Genomic DNA, 19,873 nt, shown 5'->3' with positions numbered 1-19,873 from the left:
TGGCCCTGGGCTGGTCCTGGGACTGCCACCCCTCTGCCCACAGTCACAGGATGCATCCAGTGAAACGGGCTGCAAGCTGGAGCTGCAGACCTAAGGGGAGGAGTGATGTCCCAGGCAGGTCATCAACTTACTGGGCCGGATTTGGCCCTGTGACATTTTAGGCCTTTTTGCAGCCCCTGGCTGCAGCCCCAGCTCCCTGCTGCAACCTGAGTCTGCTCTCAGAAACACAGACACCCCCATTTATCATGAAGGCTCCTCATCTCTTTCACCCTTTCCATCACACCATACTCAGGACAGCTGTACACCAAAGGACTGCCCGGCTCCTCTCTGGCTTGTTGGCTTGTTTCTCTTGTGAGCTTTGTTTGGTGGGTGTATTTTGCATTTGTTTTTTTTTTTTTTTTGCTATTCACAGGGAAAAAAGGGAGGTCATGAACCCATGGGCAGACGTCAGGGCAGGACTGACAAGACTGGGAAATGGGGCGATGCTGCCCGTGCCGGCAAGGTCCTTAGAGGTTGGCAAAACCGGGGTGAGAAGGGCTTTGTGCCATGGTGCCAGCTCTGCCCATCCATTCCTCCTGCCACACGGTCCTGCAAGGTGGCTGCTACACCATCCCACTGTGCCATCCTGCTGCTCCATCCCTCTGCTCCATCCCACTGCTCCATCCTGCCTGGCCTGGCCACCACGCCGGTCATGTCTGCTGTGGCAGGTGGCAAGTCTCTCCGATGGCAATGACCACGTCCTGGGGATGGTGGTCCTGGCATCGTGGTGCCTCAGGCATCTCACTCATCTCATTGACGCTGTTGCTGATGCAGTTGACATCACTCTTGTTGCTGTTGTCATCCGGGCTGGGGCCAAAGATCCAGTCTGGAGGAGGGAAAAACACAAAACAAACCCCTGGTTACCTTCAGCTGTTCCCAGCATCAAAGCTGGCTGGGAAATCACTGCCCCCAGTACATCCTACCCCTTTCTCTGGCTATTCACCCCCAGGAGGGATCCTCGCTCACCCCTGCCACTTTGGCCTCCTCCACTCCCCTGGTACAGGGAGCTCTGATCTTCTCAGCTCCAGGCTGGTTTTCAGACTGCTGGTTTCTTGAAGCCCTTCTGGCTTAGGCAAATGAAATCACCCTGATAATCCCAAAAATGAAAATGAAGTGTTGTTGAATCAAAGTGTGCATCTGGTCTCACTGGCGTGGGAAAGCAATGGATTTTCTACAGTAGGTTTCTGCTGTCAGAAACAGAGGGGACAATAAAATCACTGTGTGACACCCAAATGGGGCTGGAGGCATGGCTGGGGACATGGCTTATCTGCTACGGCAGTGTATCACAGCCACAACAGGGCTTCAAACCCTCCATGGGCTGCTTTGGGGCTGCACTTCTAGCAGGCACAGGAACACCAGGATGTGGCTCTGAGCTGATCTAGCCACTTTTGCAACCCTGGGGGTGACCAATCCCCCTCCAAAATACAGTGGTTGCTGCTGGATGGTGGTGGGATCGAGATGTGCCCTGCAGCATGAGGAACTGCGGCTCAGTGGAGGCAGGTGCTGCCGCTTCCCAAATATCTGTTATTTCTGAGATTTGACTGGCTGCTGGGGTGGTGAGAGGCCATGCCCAGCCATGATGGGGAGGCACCAGCAATGAGGAAACCAAAGCTGGGGAAACCCAGGAGAGGGGAGAGGAGCCCCTGGGGCCAGGCATGACCTGGTGGCAGTGGGCAGTGGAGCACCAGGACCCCTGTGCTTCAGCCCTGCTTCCAAAATAAAGTGGAGACAGCTTTTGGGAGGCAGACAAAAGGACCAGCTGGACTTAGTTGTTTCTGAGGGACTCTGCTTATTTGCCACTGGGCTGCTCTTGAGAAATTATGTTTCTTTTCTTTGTAGCATAGGATAGGATATTTCAGAGTCTTTTCTGTCCCCACAGAGGATTTCAGTTGCAGCTCGTTGCTGGAGGAGGCAGGCTGCCTGCTCTGCCAGGCAGCAATTACAGCGAGAGGTTGCCTTTTTCATGGGCTGAGGAAAAAAGATTTGCAGCAAAACCAAGACTGAATGATGGCAAATACCAGGGTGGGATCCCAGGTGTGAAAGGGGAGGAAGATCTCATTTCTTTTGTCACCAGTGGTGAGGAGGAGAGATGGGAAAGACCTACAGACATTCCTGTGCTCAGTGTGTGCACTTTTTTGAAAGCCCCAAATCTTTCCCAAAAGCCCTACAGATTTTCTTTCTTTTTTGAAGAACACCCAAATGTTTTGTCATCTTTGAAATGCAATATTTGACTTTATTCTCTAGCCTGGAGCTATTTGGCCATGCCATCCCCAAGGGCACAGGGCATGGCTTTTGGGGTGATGCTGGGCAAGGAGCAGAGAGGGTTGTGCCCCACTGCCCAGCGTGGGCTGGATGGATGTTGGTGCAAGCTCCAAGGAGGAGACAGGTCCCACCACACCGGGAGCAGGTAGTGTGTCCAGAGAGTGACTTTCTTCTTGGTTTTCGCTTTTTGTACAGCTCCATCACCAGACCAGAGGTGTCTGCCTGTTGTGCAATGAGAAGGGCAGGAGGAGAGCCACCACGGTCCCCACAACTACCACGGTGCTGGCAAGAGTGATTGGGAAACTCAGCAAAGATGTGATCCAAAGGCTTTTGGGGAGCCCTGGGTCTGCCCTGAGTCCTAACCAGGGCATTTAGCTTTCACTTGCATTGTCCACAGCCCACACCAGAGCTTGGGCTCCCCATTACAACCCTTCCCTGAGGAAATCAGCCAAGCTCAGGAGGCTCATTTAGGTCTTTTTCCTTTATAGCCTCCATATTGCTTGGATTTACTGGATTTAGACCAAAGCCAAACACTCCACTGGTTGCTTCCCAGCCTGAGCCTGCAGCCCGGGCTGAGTCCATGCCGGCTGGACCCCCACCCCCTGTCCCCAAGACCTACCAGGCTCACACCAGTGCCTGCAGAGCTGCTTGGCATGAGGAGGATCGGAAGGCAATAACAAGATTGCCTCCTACAAATACTATTAAAGGTCTCGGCTTGCTTTCCTTGACGTCAACTGTAAAACTCCAGTGGGAGCAGAGGCTGGTCTGGCAGGGAAGAAGGGTGCGTGGTCACCAAAGGGGACGTGGCTGGCTGGGGTGCCTGGGGAAGGCAGCTTGTGTGAGGCTGCCGCAGTCTCATTCCCGGGTAAATGCGGGCTGGATTGTACACGCTAATCCGAACTGCTGCTTCCCTGGGAATTATTTCTGGAGCCTGCTGGATCTAATTACCCAGTAATCTGCAGGAAGATGTAATTAGGCTGTCATTAGAGGGTATTTACTGCGATGCCTTTATGATTTGACTGTGTAAGTAAGGAGTGAAGTAATTACACAATTACATGTTATTTGTGGCCATTTATGGCCTGTAACTTCAGCATGTTGCCATGTGCAAAAGAGGGGAATGAGGCCCCATGAAGCTAGTGGAGGATCTCCTGCCAGCAGGACCCTGGAGAAACAACCATAAAAATGTCAGCGCCCTCGTCTCCCCTGCCAGCTGCTGCCGGCCAGCTCTGTCCCAGCCACGCATGCTCCTCCTCAGCTTCTCCCTCCGGCTCCTCCCCAGCTTGCTCAGCCTGTGGGTGAGAAACCAGGGTGCCCCCAGGTTCCCCATGGGATGTCTGGGGAGGGTTGAGGGGGAGGAGGGAGGAGACCTGCACATCTTTGGTCCTGATATGATTAAACCTTGTTCTGATGTGGAAGGACCTTTGCAGGGGATGGGATGCACAAACACATGTCATGCACCAGCATGCATTAGAAACCTTGGATAATGAACCCTGCAGGGGGGGTGTAATCAGGTGATGGAGGGTGGTGAAGGGCCAGGAGCCAATGGACAGTGGTGACTGACTGAAGGTAGCTGAAGCCTTTAGCATCATGACAGGTATTCCTCTCTTTGTCCCTTACATCTGGCAGGGGGTCTGCATGAGCAGCAGAAAATGGACACAATTGCAACTGAGAGGAAAATTAAATCCTCTTTTGGAGAAAAGTCCACATTCAGATTCACACAGGCTCCAGCCAGAAGGCAGGTAAATTTGGGCTTAACCAGGCCACCCAACAGACCTGGGGCACCCAAGGGCAGAGCCGGAGCAAGCAGGGGTCCCACAGTGTGATCCTGGGGCAGTGGCACCCCTGGACCGAGGCCAGTCACACTTTGGAGGTAAGGAAAAGCATTGCCTGCCCCTGCCCGAGCCCTGGAAGATGCTTGTAAGACGTGCTGCAAAATCAGGGCATGCACATGGGCATGTATGCAAATGCCTCAGATAAAAGGGAAGGACAAAGTGACATTCTCAGCCAGGCTGGGGGAGCAGCATCTATCCCACACACCTCTCCCCACTCGCCAGGTGCTGCCGAGGCTCAGCGCACCTGCTGAGGTCTTGCAGGGCGAACAGCGAGGTGGACAGTGCTGAGGTGGGGTGAGATCGATATGGAGCAATTGATCCAAAGCAGCTGGGGAGAGGAGATAGGGTAGACTGGGTAAATCAGAAGCTGCAGAAGAGCATCTCTCCCTGAATAGCACAGTGACATGACACGAAGCACCCCTGCACCTCCCTGGCTCTGCCTGATTCTTTGATGGCATCTCTACAAGCAGGACCCTTGGGATGTGCAGTGTTTTTTGGGGCAGAAAAACACTGTTCAGGGTTGCTCAGATTTCACAATGTGTTTTACCCCTCCTCGTACCAGCAGAATGAGGGACAGTCCTCACTTGGAAACCTCTTACAGTGCAGGCAGCAGGGAGCAGCCTCCTGTTGCCTGTGTGCACAGGGGCACAGGGATGCTCTATGCCCCGTCTCATCCCGGTGGGGTGGCCAGCACCCTTGCATTCATTGGTGACAGGGTGGGATGTCCATAAGGCACTTCAGCCACTGGAAAACAGATGTCCCTGACAGAAGAGCAGAGGGAGGTGGGAAAACGGGCTGAAATTTGAATGCAACCCAGTGAGTGAGACATTCACACTCCCTGCAGAGATGGAAATAAGCAACGGAAGGGGAAACGTGTTAGATGAACAATCAAACTCGTGCTCTAGTTTTATTTGCTTTAAATGGAACTAGGTGTGAAAACAGCTGCTAAAAAAGCCCTTTTCCCAGCAGCAGGAGCAGAAGACCTCTTTGGAACAAGTCCTGACCCAGCGATTACCTTGTACTCTGCAGCAAGGCAGGACCAGCTCTGGCCAAAGCATTCCCGACAGACCTGAGTTCAAGGGTATCTCTCATGTGTTTGACACAATGCAGCAGTCACAGCTGGACACCAGCAATACACAGTATCTGTCTCATTTGCAAGACAGACTCTGCTTATTCATTAGCAAAATCAGCAGATATCTCCCAGGCTTGTTCTGCTGGAAAATCTCTGTCTGCCTCTGGCAGTAGTAATTTGTTAGCAAGAAGTCCCCCTTTTCCCCCAGATTCACATCTTTCTAAATTAACTTGCTGTTGGAGCCTGTTCTTTCTCCCCTGTTATGGAGAATTTCTTAGGTTAGCTCTTCTGGGTGAGTCAAAACTGTTTTGCACCCTGAGCAGCACGAGCATGCTGCTTTGCCAATGGACAGGTAAGGACACTGTCCCTGTGCAGAGCTGTTAGCGGCATGAAGGGTCTGGTGGGGAAAGGGGTGACATGGAAAAGGCATTAAATTAATCACAATATTTGCTTAAAAATAGCTTCTCTGCACCAGTATAACCCTGGACCAAGCCTGCATTTGATCCCAGTCCCAACCGTAGGGCAGCATTGCTGCTCTGGAGAGCCGGTCTCCGCGAAGTGATGGCTCAGGTGTGGTACGTGGGAGGCAGGGATGCTGCTGGGGGTGGTTAGTTACTCTCCACATCCTCCAGCCTTTGTGTTCACCATGGAGAAAGAGCAAAGATAGCCAGAGGGTGAGGAGCTGTGCTTGGTCTCAGTTTGAGGAAGACCAGCAGTTGCACAGGAGTAGAAATCCAGGATCCTCGCCCCAGGGACCTGACTCAGCCCATCATCAGACCACGTGATGGCAGGAATGGGTATACTGCTATGGGATGGCACATCCCAAGGCCAGCCTTAGTCAGTCCCTGGCAGAGTGTGCTGGGAGTCATCCCGCTGCTCAGGCTTTGTGCTTTGAAAGTTTGGCTGTGAAAGCAGCTGTCCTAGAGCGGGGCCACCTCTGCTGGCTTTTTGCAGGGCCAGATCACTGTGGCCTCTTGTCCAGCTGACAAACGCAGCCCACAGCTGTGGCAATGCCAGGGCGGATGCAGGGATGGGGCATCTGCCCATTATCGCAGTAGCTGGGAGTGGGAATTAACCTGGTGAAAGCCACAGCTAGACATCAGCACCCGTAAAACAGTGGCTAAGGAACCACTAACACACCCCCATGCACCAAAAGGGAAACTGAGGTGCGGGGTTAGTGTCAGAGGTGGGTTAGCACCGAGACAGGGAAACAGAAAGGAACCTGACAGGGCCTTTTCTTTTTCCATGTCTTTGGGATGCAAATAAATCACCCTCAAAACAGAATCTGAAAAGAAGATGTAAGTTGTCTCTGATGGGCCTGAGATGCTATCTGCAATCCCTGCCACGGGCTGAATTATCCTGAGCCCTGCAGTTTTGTGTGGGAGCAATTAAAAGCGGATCCCAAGTCCCTGCAGGATCACCCAGCAGCTATTTTCAGCAATGCTAGATTCATGCACAGTTTCTTTGTTCAAGGGGATGGTTTGCTAAAGGAAGCCTGAAATGTGGCGGGTGCAGATAAGGCTGAAAAATAAAAATACAGCTGGTGGGTCAAAAGGGCAAAGAAAAGAAAGACCCTACTCCGAGAATGGCTTAAGGTTTTGAGCAATTCTGAAGCCATCAACCAGCATAGTCCTGCTGGCATTGGTGAGCCTGCCCTGCCTTACCCCAGCTGGGCATCTGCCGTGGGCCCATTCCTGAATGAAAAGTTTCATCAAGGTCTCCTGCAGAGATCAGCAACGCAGAGGAGACCTCGGCTGAACTGGGTGACACAAGCAAACATCTCCCCACAAAGCATCAGCTCCCACACAGACCAACAGACCCTTCCCGTGTGGTTCCCATGCAGGCCGTGAGATGCTTTCTTGGGGACCACACGCACCACAGTCTCCATGCCAACCACTTTGTTTCTAGCCAAATTCCCTCCCCCCACCCCGCCCATTTTTTTCCTCTTTTTTTCTGTGTTTAAATAAGGGTGATATTCAGTGAACTGCTGGGGACGGAGGAGGGAGGGCGGGCTCATTCCCAAGGATTGCAGTAATTAGGCACTTCCTACATTGGCGACAGGCTTGTCATTTGCCAAGCCAGCACTTCACTGCAGCGTCGTCTCTGGCAGCTCTCCAGCGCTCCCGAGTTAAGCTGCTTTCCAAACGTTTCGACCCAATTTGTCTTAACTGGTAGCCAGGTCTGATCCGCACTCACTCAGGAGCCATCCTCCCGGCTTGGGGGGCTTGCATCCATCCCAGAGCAGAGATGCCTGGTGAGTTTTGGCAAAGTCACAGACATGAGACTTTGTCGGCTCAGGGGAAGGTCCAGAGAGACATTAAGGTATTTTGGGCTTCTCTTGGCCAGGTCTCTCCATGAAGAGCTGGACACAGGCTCTTTCAGAGCCCTTTTTTCCCCACCCTGGCTGGAGGGGAAGTCTGCCTTCACACTCTCTGACAATACATCTTTCCCTTTCCTCCGATGCAGCCTCCCATTTTCCTCTCCTTCCCACCCCGCTGGGCATCGCAGCAGCATTCATCTCCCCCCGGCGATGCCTGGACATGCTCTGACTGAATTTTTAAGAAGCGGCTGCAAGAGAGGTGTTGGTGTCTCAATTGTTTGGATTTCACAGGGGGAACGCACTGCCAGGAAGAGCTCAGCAGCATCCTGAGAGCCCCTCTGCCATCCTGAACCAAGACTATCACAGTCCCCATGAATGCACAGGGCTGGGTGATGCTTTGACTCCCCCAGCTGTGGCCCACAAGCTGTTATTGAGGAGTCAAAATCATCCTTGAGGTCTCCAAGTGACTGTTTAAAGTAGCGATTAACTATTCACACTTTAATCTCACTGAAACAGGCTCCAGCCCTTTGGCATCTTATTTCCATCTCTCTCTGTATCCTTCTAAATATGATTAGCACAGAAATGCTGATAGCAGTGGTTGTTGCTGCTGCCGAGTATATAAATCCAGGCATTGTGTTAAGGCAGCTAATAGACCACCTTCTTATTTACTATCCCCCTGTCCCTCTGTCCTGTCCCTGAAGTAATTTTATGCAAACTCATTCAAATTAAACCTTCTCTTTAAAGGCTGCTGCTTGGCAGTGTTAACAAACATGGTCTTGTCTGCTCTTCTCTGAGGACTGGCTCATTTTAAGTGGATAAATGGTGTGAAGATGGGCCCGGAGTGCTAAATAGGACAAGCTGGAGGCAGCCTTTGGCACTGAGGGGTACTGCTGGAGTTTGGGAAATGCCCCTCCTCTCTGTCTGTATGGGGCAGAAGCTCACATCTGGATTTCTGATCCTAACTCAAAGAGATGTCACCTCCACCTGGGGCAGGCAGGATGCTCTGCCCTCAGTGAGGGAGTTCAGCTGGGAAAAGGCTTCTTCCACAGTGGTAGAAAGCAGACAGACCCCAGGGCTGTCCCTGTGCCTGTCCAGCCCTGGGTCAGCTGCAGTGCTGTGAAAGGCTGTGGAAATCCCTTTGCAGAGGCCTTTGTGAGGGAAGGGACACCCTGTTGACCCTGTCCCACACGGAAGCAAAAGCAAAAGGTGCCCAAGGTCACCAGGGAGCATTGGTGCTGAGCTGAAAATAGCATTGCAGGGGCACAGGTGCCTCTGACCACAGCTTCAGCCTCTCTCCCTGCCTAGAGGGGCATGAAATTTGTGTGGATTTTGGCCCTGCTTTGCAGTACCCACCCACAGGGTAGTTTTGAGCACCCACATCCATGCTTTGCTGCATCAGGGACCCCAGCAATCAGGGCAGGGATGTCTGTGCTGCGGGACACTGCAACTGAACCAGCTCCTGCCTTGGAGGGTGGTTTCTAACCTTCTTTAAGCTGGTCGTTTGAGCATCTCAGGGCAGGACCGTATATATTTTTAGGTGCTGTCCCTGCTGCCTACCTTTGTTCGGAAGGCAATGCTAAATCAGATGAGTGGCAGAGCCAGGAGACATTACAGGCCCAGCAAGCTGCTGATTAAGTGTTATATTTAACACTTTAAGACAGTATCTGTTCCCTTCCAGCTGGGGTCAAGAAAGACTCCCCAGGAGCAGCACCCTGCCTTTTCCCTGGCCGAGCCTCATGTGAGACCCCGAGCACTGCTCCCTACCAGGAGGTTTGACCCTTCTTGTCCCAAATACCTCCTCCCCAAATACCCGTGTCCTAGGTCTGCCAGCCCCTGCCAGGTTGGGTCCCCCTGCCCAAGGGTCTTAGCTTGCCCTCCCATCAGAAAGGCATGGGTGCTGCCTGCCCTGCAGGCACTGGTTGGGGTTTCATCCCAGGAGCAGGGAAATAAAGGGGAATACTGAATGAACACGTGGATTTTGCTCCAGAGGAGTGTGATTTCCCTCCTGCTACAGAGACAAAGTCTGCAGGGCTTCGTTCATGGCTGCGGGGCCAGGTTTGGAGCAAGGGGTGTGCAAAGGGATTTCAGCCCTTCTCCCCTGCAGAGGACATTGCTCCTCAGAACTTTTGGGAGGTGCATATCTGCAGGAGCCAGAAGCTTTAATCCCTCTGTGGATCCCTTCTGACCCCCCATCTGAGCTGGGAAACTGCTACCAGTTCCCTGCAGCAGGGCCCTGTCCCCCAAATAGACATGGTGAGCTGGCTGCTAGGGTGTGGGGGCCAAAAGTACAGGGGATTCAGACGGGAATTAGGCTCATTTGCACTCCCCGGCACTACCAGCCTTACAAATTATGGGGCAAACAGCGAGAGTACTGCTGAGGGCTTGCTGTAAGCGGTCTGTACTTCTGCCTGCCCGTGGCGGCCACAGCCAGCAGAGTGTTTATGCTCTCATCCCCAGTGACGAGGGACCTCATTCATCAGCAACAGGATGGAATGAAAGAGCCAGAAAGCCAATTCTCATAAAAATGTGCACTCTCTGGGCTCTCATGTTATAGATTTGTTGCAGCTGCCTCAGAGGCTGTGACGGTTGTGCTAGGTGCTGTACAAGGGAGCCAGACTGCTGAGCTGTGTTTCCTAGGAGTTTATGGATTCACTGGTGTCTGATAAGGGATTAACTTTTCCTTCACAAAGCACTAGTGGGTTGTTATCCTGTGCTCCGGTATCTGTTGCCATGAAACTTTTAATTTTGGAGGCCTCTAATCCAAGATAAGTTGAAACTAGCCAATGGATTTTGCAATCGTTTGGCAGCACAAATGTATGCACATACACATTTATACACACGTGCGCACACACACAAGCCTCATTTCTTTAGGAAAGGGGCTAAACCTAAGGATTTTCTCTGGGGAGCTGATTGACATACAGCTCAGTTTGGAGCACCCAGCACACCAGATAAACTCACACTCTTGTAAACGTGAAAGGGTCAGGGCTTGGTCTAAACCCCACCCAAATCAAAGGACAGACACCAGCCAGCATCCCCAGGCTTTGCACCAGGCTCTTTTTGACCACACGCACACAACACGTAATGCCCAGACTCACCTATAAAGTCATAAACGAGGTCCTTGATGAGATGCCCAACGATGGCGTACGCCACTGCTACCACCACCAGCGCTGCCATGAGAAGGTAGAGGACAGCTTTGGGCAGAGGAATGGTGTCTCGAGGAGGGGGTTTGTACTCTTTGTAAAGCTGGTCATTGTCCGAGTATGAGTACTGGAACAAGTGGTCCAGGCCAGCTGTGAAGTTGCTGGAGTTCATGGACTGGCTGTTGGACAGGTAGTTGTCCTGCTCAGGGTCCTGGAGGACGCTTACCACCGAGCTAGTAGTGGCTTCCACTTGCTGTACCAAGTTCAGAGTTTTGTTAACGCTGGGGAGGATCTGGGAGAGGAAAGTGCTCCAATCTTTGATGGCACTGATGTTGCAAATAATCATAATTGCAATGAGGAAAGAGATCACCAAGCCCAAGAGATTTAAAAGGGAGAGAAAGAGGCGAGAATTGCCGTGCTCACATCAAACCATGGACTGCAAACTGGGCAGAAAAGGTCTTGCTGGGGTAGGTTTCTCATTTGCAAATTCTTACATGATCTGGCAGGGATGCATCTGTGGTATGTCAGTCCTCACTCCTAGAAATGCCCACAGCAAACCCCTACAGGCATGAAGTTCCTTGGGAAAAAGTAGGTGCTACAATGATTTTGACCAATACCATATTTGTTCCTCAGCTGTCTCTCCCTGATGCTACTCACTGATGAAAACCGGAGAGACAGGATCTTGTAGGTATTTTCAGTCATCTGGAAAAGAAAGATAAATTGCCCTTCTCCAGATTCTTTTCACAGGTGATGGTCCTTGGAGACAGAAATCGCCCCTTTGCTGTCCCCCAGGCTCGGTCAAGGTAACAGCAGGTGCAAGGTGTGCGGTGCCGTGCCGTGACTCTCCCTGTAACGCTGCCTGAAGCGTCCGCAGAGGAGAAATGTATATTCAAAACCCACAAAGTTCAGCTGCTCCCAGCGTGTGACAGAGCCGGTGGCACGCAGCTCTTCGTCGTGCCAGCCTGGCTTTCAGCAACTTCTTTTCCTGGCATCTCCTGATTGATTCCTTTAAAAACAAAATCATAGTCAGAGGTGACAACCACAGCAGCAGTGAGGCTAGCGCCCGGTCTCCGAAGGGCAGCCGAGACAGGAGCAGCTGCTCTCGGGTTTTACCTTAAGGACTTTTGCAAGAGAACAGATCTGCTCGCCTGATGCTCCAGCTTGTTTTATTCAGCGCTCGGCTCCCTGTGGACCTCCCCGCAAACAGCAACTGATCCGGTGCTGCTGCCTGCCATCTGCGGGGTGTGTGTGCATGCGTGCGTGTGCGTGTGTACACTCCTCCCTGTCCTCTTCCCCTCCCGTCCCTTCACCCTACAGCCCTGCTTGCTCTTCCCAGCTGCCCCGGCTGCCAGCAGTGGCGGGGATTAGCTGCTGAGAGGTCAGCTCCACAACTCCCAAGCGTGCTGTGAAGCCGGTGATGCCTGGTAGGAGCATAGATTCAGCCTCTGCCGCTGCTCCCCAGGAATTTAATCCTTTCGATGCCAAAAGACGTGTCTTGATCCATCCGCTGGATCTTCCCAGAGAGGTGGAGGGGAAGGTGGAGAGCAGCTGGAGGGTGCGTGCGGGTGTGCGTGGGTACACGAGTGGGCACAGCTGGTGTGTCCCAGGGGCAGCCCAGGCTCAGGCAGTGCTGGGGACATGTCTGGCATCCCCTTGGGGATAAGCCCCAGCTCAGCCCGGTTGTGAGTGCCGAGCGCAGCCTTTGCCTGGGAGCTGCGCCGCTGGCAGAGAGGAATCAAATTGTGGGCGCTGCCAGGAGGAGAGCAGACATCATCAATCCCACTGCCGGCATCCTAGTGGAGTGATGCTCCCCACAGCCCTGCTCCCTCCCTGCCCATCCTCTGCCCAGTGAAGTTTTGGCATCAGCAGGATGCCTGATTTGCAGAAAGCCCAGACGATTCAGGGCTGAGCTCCCTTGCCATCTCCCCACCCTGGTTAACTCTCTGTGTAAACTGGGTAAGTGCCAGACTGTCCCTGGTCACCTTGATGATGGGTTTAAACTGGTCCAGGCTCCCTACAAACACATGTCATCCGCCTTGGCAATGGGATTTCACTGGGGTGCTGACTTGGTTTGAAGGCACTGGGACTTATTTAAAGAGGAGGAAAAGAAAATCTCAGAGAGGGGGAAATTGTCTTTCTATATTTGGAGGTGAAAATAAATCACAGCTCCATTTTTCACGTTTACTTTTTTTTGTGCAGCTTCCCCGTGTAAGAAATAGCTGTCACGAGGACAAGGAAATCACCACATTAGACCTGAATGAAGCCGAATAGAGCTTCTGAGAAATAATAGCAAAAGATTAACTTTTTTTTGGTGTATGTTGCCAGCCATCAGCAATCCTGCCAGCTGCCTGAGGGATGGAAGGGTATAGAATAAAATGGCAACATCTCTCCCTTACAATAAAATCACCAGGGCTCAGGTAGGTGATGGACACCCCAGGAGCAAAGCAAATGTGGAGGAAAAAGCTTTTCTGCCCCCTCCCCCCCTTGGAGTGTGCATGGACAAGGTCACAGTGATGTCTGTTCCCCAGGACCATATTAGTCTCCTAAAATTTCTTTTCACAAGTGTGACAGAGCTGTGACTAGTTACAGAAACACATCTGGTAGGTGATGAGCAGCTGCGAGAGGCATGTCCTGATGTCCCCCTGCCCCACCTTCGTGATGCCTTCGTAGCTGCCCCTCTGCTTCTGCAGCATGAAGCTGTGGGGATGCTCTGAGGACCAGGGCAGGAGTCAGGAACTAAGGGCAAACAGCTCCTGTCTCAGACTCTGAGTCCTGCCACACTAGTTTTCAGCTTTCCAAGAGTGAAAATGTGGCAAGATTACATTTTTTAAAGAAATACTTTAAGGTGAACTTTGGGCTCCACGCAGTGGTACCACAGTTCAGTCTGGCTTTGCCCCACTCTTGGAGGCACATCTTTGGCTGAGGTCCCCAGGAGGAGAGGCTAACAGCCGGGATGTGGCTGCTGGCCTTTGGGGACTGAGGCTGCTCTGAAGCTGTATTTTCACTGCAGCTGTTTGGTGTTAGCAGTTGCCATGGCATCAGTGTATCAACCGGAGGGAAAGGGAGAGTGTCTGGTCCAGGCTGAGCCATCCCTGTGGCTGGCTGTCCTACCCTGGGGGCTCTGGGTGTGACTGGTCCAGGTGGGCTCCCACTATGCCATGCCCCTTTATTCCCAGGAAGGGATGGAGCTGAGGGATTTGGGGCAAAGTATTTGAGAAGGTGTTTGTGCTGGGGGCAGGGATTAATCAGAGGAATGGAGGGCAAAGGAGGATGCTCTGGCTCTGGAGGTCTTAAGGTCCTCACCACCTTCAAGTGCTTTAATCAGACCTGGGTTAAAGTTCCTGGGGAGCTGGGTGAGGGTCCCTGCCCTGTGTGATACGGGTCAAAACATCCCAAACAGAGGAATTCATAGGCAGTAAGGACTGTCCAAATGAATGCCTGAACAGGGTTGCAGGTGGGAGACTGCCTCCCCATCTACAAAACCAGGATGACAATAGCCCTTTCCTGCCTGCTGTACCATCAGCCAACTGGTTTTTACTCATTTAAAAACAAAGAGAGAGTGTACTGAAACCTGGCTGACTCCTTCCCCTCCCCACTGCTTCAGAAGTGCTGGCCAAAGGAGCTGTGGTACTTGGCTGTTTCTGAGCCCATACACCCTGCCGAGCTGGGGCTGTCAGGGGTTCACTGCCTTTGGGCACCCCTAAAACCTGGGACCGATGGAGACCCCCTCGCAGAGCCTGCCTGGACTGCCTGACAGCTCAGCAGCATGGATGCTGGTGGTTCCTGTCCTGCTCCCCACTGCCAGGGACTTGTGGCACAGCTGGCACAGCTGGCACAGCACCATCTCCCACACCTCATGCTCAGCTCTCTGGGAAATGCGTGGCTGTGAATCAGCATGTTGGAGGATGAAGCAAACCATCAGCTGGCGGCTCTCTGCTTGCCTGGGGATAGCTGGTGACAGCAGCCTGGACCTAGCTCCAGCAGGAGGGCGGGCAGCCCGCCTCGGTTTCCTAGATCTCCACTGAGCACTTCTGGGAAAAGGCTGGAAAAACTCTTGGGGAGCTCTGAGGTCTGATGCAGGAGTTGAATTCATTAAAGGGGCTTAGGATAATAAAAAAAAAACCCCAAACCCTCCACCTTTTGCATTTCTCTGCAGTGAAAGTAAAGTTGGCCTCTTTCATTTTCATTAACACCCATATCAAGTCAAATTGACTGAATAGATGCTTAATTGTTCATCATACACCCTCTGCATCTCTTGTCTGAATGGGAGGCCTTATTTACACAATTACTGTTTCCAACCCATTACAGAGGATGAAAGCATGGAGATATACAAAAGTGTGGATTTTAATAACCTCATATTTCAAACTCTCTGCTACTAAAAAAAATGTTTTTATTTGCTGTGTTGGGGGGAAGATTAAAAGGATTGCCATGGATTCCACTTAGGGAACATTGCTAATCATTTTGATAAATCACTTTAAATAAAAATCACAATCTCCACAATTCCACCCAAATGCCATTTGGCAGAGGGGTTGATTATGGGAGCAAAATGAATTTCAGAATTAGCTGCTTGTCCTAATGCAATTGGACAAATTAAATTTAGGGATACACACATATCCAATGACACACATATCTCATGCAGAAGAGCTGTGTTTTGGCCCCTGGAAACAAGAACAAATAATATTTTAGTGGGTGAAGAAAGATCTTGTCCCTCATGATGGATGATGAGTGTTTGTTTCAGTTATTTCCTTAGTATTTTTATTTTATGGTTTGCTCACTATGTAAGTTCAGTCAGAGCACTGGTGTTTTACCTCCATACAGGCAGGATCAAACTGGCTACTGGGACATGCCTTTTATAATGCTGGTGTCCATGCAGAGCCGAAAACACCCACTCTGACACATCACGAGCAATGCCCTGAGCAGACAGTCTGGTTTCTTGTCTGTGACTGGGACCAGATCCCAAGGTTTCTACAGAAGGTGACATCTGAGGTGGTCCTACAGCCCGGGCGCTGCACCACAGCTGGAGACCCGCCCCTGCTCCCAGCTCTGCTGCTGGCTGCGTGGCCTCCTTTGCGGCACATAAGTGATACGGAGGCAATAGGCTGTGGCTGTGGCAACGACTGTCAGGTGAAAACTGAGCTGTAGGGGTGGAGAGGAGTGTAGGAGTTCATTGCTGTGAAGTGTGTCAAGGCATAGGAAGGCTTTGTTTCTCACCCCGGCCAAGAGCTATCCAGAAGTTGGCTGAGAATATAATCATGAGGTGCGGCTCCAGTAGCAATGTGTCCATCTGTACTTTTGAGGAAGACATTAATCTGCCCAAGGGTCATCTTTCAGTCCTAAGGGGTTTTTGTGTCTCTCTTCTGCACTGGCTGCCGACACCATACCCTGATCCCCCCCAAAGATGCCACTGCACCTCTACAGCAGAAAGAAGCACAGAGATTTATGCCCTCATTTGGCACAAGGTAAAATGGTCTTCACAGGACTTCTTCAAACCATCCAGATTTTAGCTGTGCAGGGTGAACACCAACATTCATATCCAGATGCTAGCTTGTGGGGGCTGAACTGCTCGTGTCCCACTCTCTGCAGCCTTCGCACAGTTGAGGCATGTTGAGCTTCATTTATCCCTGGATGGGTCAGATGCTCTTCCCTGCCTCCCTGCCCTCCCTCCCTGTGCATGGCTGCTGCACTACACCCTGGATCAGCAACTTCATTTCCAAGCAAGTTCCAGACCTGTTCCAAAGTTTTGTCAGCAACCGTCTTGCATGACAAGAAGTTGTGAAATATTAGCTTATCCTGGATTTCCATTCCTGGCATTCTTCTTGCCCGGTGATTTCTGCTTATAAAAAAAAAACCCCAACCAACAAACAAGGAACAGCAGCAGTTTTCAGCAGATGAATCAGAACAAGCTATCTTTATCTATCTATCTATAAAAACACCTTTTAAAAAAAAGGTGGGTTTTTTTAATGCTGTATTATTCATACTCCCAAAGCTGAAGAAGTCCAGATTATAATAATAGATGCCATCAAGAACATGACATATTAAGTGCAATGCCTAGGAAGACTCTTCCCTATCTGCTGTCTCTGGTAAACAAAGTTTAGCTCTGCATGTGGCACCATCTCACAGACAGCTTGGCTTATTCTACTTCACTTCCCTACCTTAAAAAAGGTCAATGGATTTGAGAGGCTGAAGGCATGCACGAAATTATCCAGCATGAAAAGCTTATTCTGTGAAAGAGGAGCATTTCCCAAGTAAAAAAGCCCAGGTGAACAGGACTTATTGCAGTGTAAGTGAGGTGGGAAGAGTGAATTATGCATTCTGTTTCCATCCCTAGAAAGCACTGCTTGGCCACCGAACAGGTAAAAATAGCTGAAAATTATTTGCAGGCCTTATCTATGGGTAAATCTGATACATATGGGCCAAACAGAACAGGAAGGCAGATAACATGTGGAAAACTGGTTTTTCCATATCCCTCTCCACTCAGAGTTTCACTATCCTGAAATCCAGTGAGAAGGTGAGCCAGGCTGTTGGCATCCAATACCTCCCAAAGCCTCTCAACGGGATCTGGAGGGAGAAGCTGGCAATCTCTACATTTTCTGTCTTCTCCACTGTCTAAGCTGGATAAGTACACCTAAAATAAATAAATAAAAAGTCACCAGCTGTTTCTTTGAAGCAAAATGGAACAGAAACTGCATGGATGCAAAGCCTGTTTGAGTATTCAGAGAGTTTGAAAGGGCAGACTGAGGTGTCCATCCACCTGTTAATGTGTGGGCTCCAGGAGGAAACCTTAAATGTCAACAATGGTAGCAGGTAAGGTAGAGATGCAAAATTTAGCAAGGCAAATAGGAAAACTTACCTGCTTCCCTGAAATGCTTCCCCCATTGCAGCTAGAGGTACAGAAATAGAGACCTCCCCCACAGCCCCACCAACCTCCCCAAAGGCCGTACCCAAGGTTATCATTCCCCTACAGACACACACATAGGAGTGTGTAGCTCTGCTGTCTGTCCCTTGCAAAGTCTTTGCTCCTATGCTTTCTCCTCCCAGAGCAGGACTTGCTTCTAACATGGGAACTGTAAAGTCATGCTGGTATTTCAGGTGTGGAGGAAGAGCTGAGAAGGGTTTATCGTGTGAAATGCAGCTGGGTTGCCAGGCAGGTTACAAATACACTCTGTGACTCCTGATTAATCTGCCACTGCATCCGAGAGGCGACGCAGTGCTCTCTTCTGCATTGCAGATTGTGCTCCAGCCGTGCCCTTTCCCCACCACCTTTCATAACCCTTACCTGCTCATTTCCCAGGCACCCTTTCAGCAAAGCATCATGCAGTGCATTGCATGCCTGATCCATGTGTTGCTGCCTGCTTGGGTTGTACCTGTGTCTGCAGACTGCTCCCATACTCACAGGTGGGAAACCAACCCCTGTCGCCATGACCTGGCTGGCCCTGCCATGCCAGGCACGCTCACATTAAAGGAGCTCCCTTTCTTGTTCTGTAAAGCAATGTGTGCAAACGGTGGATGGCAGATGAGAACATTCAGCTGCTATAGGTACGTGGGTGCTGGAATGGAGAAAAGGTGTGGGCACAGCCCTTCTGGACTGAAGGGTGAAACTGGATGATAGCACCCTATTTCCCCATTCAGGTCAGGCAGGATCAGATAACTCCTCACGAATGGCAGCAGCCTGGACTGAGTGGCAGGAGCATGAAGAAGCTCCAGCCTCGACTGAGCTCTGCTGTGTCTCAGCAGGGACACTGCCTCGAGCAACCTGTGGTGCTCCACCTCTAGCAGCAATGCTTCTCTTGTCAGCAGCAGACAGTTGTGATTGGCAGTGGCAGTGAAACACTTGATTACTTTGGGATAGGATAAACTCAGGAGCAGAACCAGCAAAAGTAAAAAATATGTATTAACAAGTATGGAAGCCACTTTTAACCCACCCACAGCCAGAGGTGTGATTGCACCCTTTCCATCTTTTTATTTTGTGATGAGAGTGCTGCATGTCGTATTTCCAGTGTGCCTGCCTGATGCTACCAAAGAGTAATTCAGCCAGGGAAATGTTCCATTCTAGGAGCTGAAACCCCAGGAGAAGGCTGAACTAAAACTAAAGATGAAATTCATAATGAGTGGTGCATGATTTCATTGCGTAGGCTGTTAACCACACAGAGACATAATCCTTTTACTCCTGCACTTTACTACTGTGAAGGTATTAAATGACCATTAATGTTACATCAAATAGTCCAGAGCTCACCAAAGCTCTTGGCTTTCAAAATGTTGATTGCATTGCATGTTCTCCTGGCTGAACCTGCTGTTCCACAGATGAAGTAGGTCTCTCATCAGGGAGGAGCTATGCAGTCAGTTCTTGTCCTTCAGTGCTGGGTTGTAGCTTTTCCTAGTGAATCCAACTCGAGGCTTCTTCATTGCCTTCAAGATGTGGGCAGTCAGAGCCCACATCTTGCTCTGTCCCACCAAACACAAAAGAGCTGCCTACTCCTTTATTCCCTGGAGCACTCTTTAATGTTTTTGAGGGACAGAGCACTCTATAGATTAGTGTAAAAATGACCTTACACGATTTATTTCTTTCATGAGAGAGAAGAGAAAAAACTAACCCACATCCACTAAGTCCATGCACATTTAGACAACTCAGGAAGAACAGATGAGAGATGGAGTATCAGCTGCTCCATCCATGGTGGTGCTGAGCTTCAACAAAATTGCACGTGGACCTTTTATCTAGAATGGGTCCCTGCTGAAGGTGACCCTGGGATCTGACTGGTGAGAGAGCACAGACACTGAGATTTCTGTCTCAGAACCAATTCTGGCTGTGGAGCTGTGTCCCAAGGAAAGGAAGCCTGACACTAGCAGTCAGACACCATAGGCCTATAGCTCCCATCGTAGACTATACCTGCCTTCACTGTTACCCTATGCAACTATTGCTGCCTCATGTCCATGAAACAAAAGTCTCTCCTTTAAACAGCTGAATGCACTCTGCTTTTCTGTGCGTCTCATCCCATTCCTAGACCTGCCTTCCCTGCCCCAAGGCATGCTGCACACCGACTTTCTGTCCTTAGATTTGTTCTGCTGTTGTGTTTTGCCCATGCCAGCCTCTAGACAGAGAGCAAACAAGCAGCCCTCACCCACCACTGCTGCTGATTTATAACCTTGTCAACAGCTCCAGGGCTTCCAGTCACTGTATGGGTTAATCGCTGCTACCAGAAGACCGCAGTTT

At 50.9% G+C, this 19,873-nt stretch overlaps 1 protein-coding gene across 1 annotated transcript; it reads right to left on the bottom strand.

Moving 5' to 3' along the window:
• Nucleotides 1-261: 261 nt before the first annotated feature.
• Nucleotides 262-11,875, bottom strand: SMIM44 (small integral membrane protein 44). The gene is made up of 2 exons (XM_064455749.1): nucleotides 10,621-11,875; nucleotides 262-865 (listed from the first exon to the last, which is right to left on the bottom strand). Exons 1-2 carry the CDS (start codon nucleotides 11,009-11,011, stop codon nucleotides 690-692), a joined length of 567 nt encoding a protein of 188 aa, XP_064311819.1. The 5' UTR covers nucleotides 11,012-11,875; the 3' UTR covers nucleotides 262-689.
• Nucleotides 11,876-19,873: the final 7,998 nt, after the last annotated feature.

The sequence above is a fragment of the Phalacrocorax carbo genome, chromosome 6 (assembly GCF_963921805.1).
Source record: "Phalacrocorax carbo chromosome 6, bPhaCar2.1, whole genome shotgun sequence".
Taxonomy (NCBI): Eukaryota; Metazoa; Chordata; class Aves; order Suliformes; family Phalacrocoracidae; genus Phalacrocorax; species Phalacrocorax carbo.
This window is presented reverse-complemented; position numbering and strand designations above follow the sequence as displayed.

What these genes read in the sequence shown, in the direction of transcription:
- SMIM44 (XM_064455749.1), bottom strand. Translation starts at nt 11,011, where the DNA reads ATGATTATTTGCAACATCAGTGCCATCAAAGATTGGAGCACTTTCCTC. An exon ending in CCTCGTTTATGACTTTATAG is followed by an intron (nt 866 to 10,620) that starts GTGAGTCTGGGC and finishes TCCCTCCTCCAG; the next exon opens with ACTGGATCTTTGGCCCCAGC.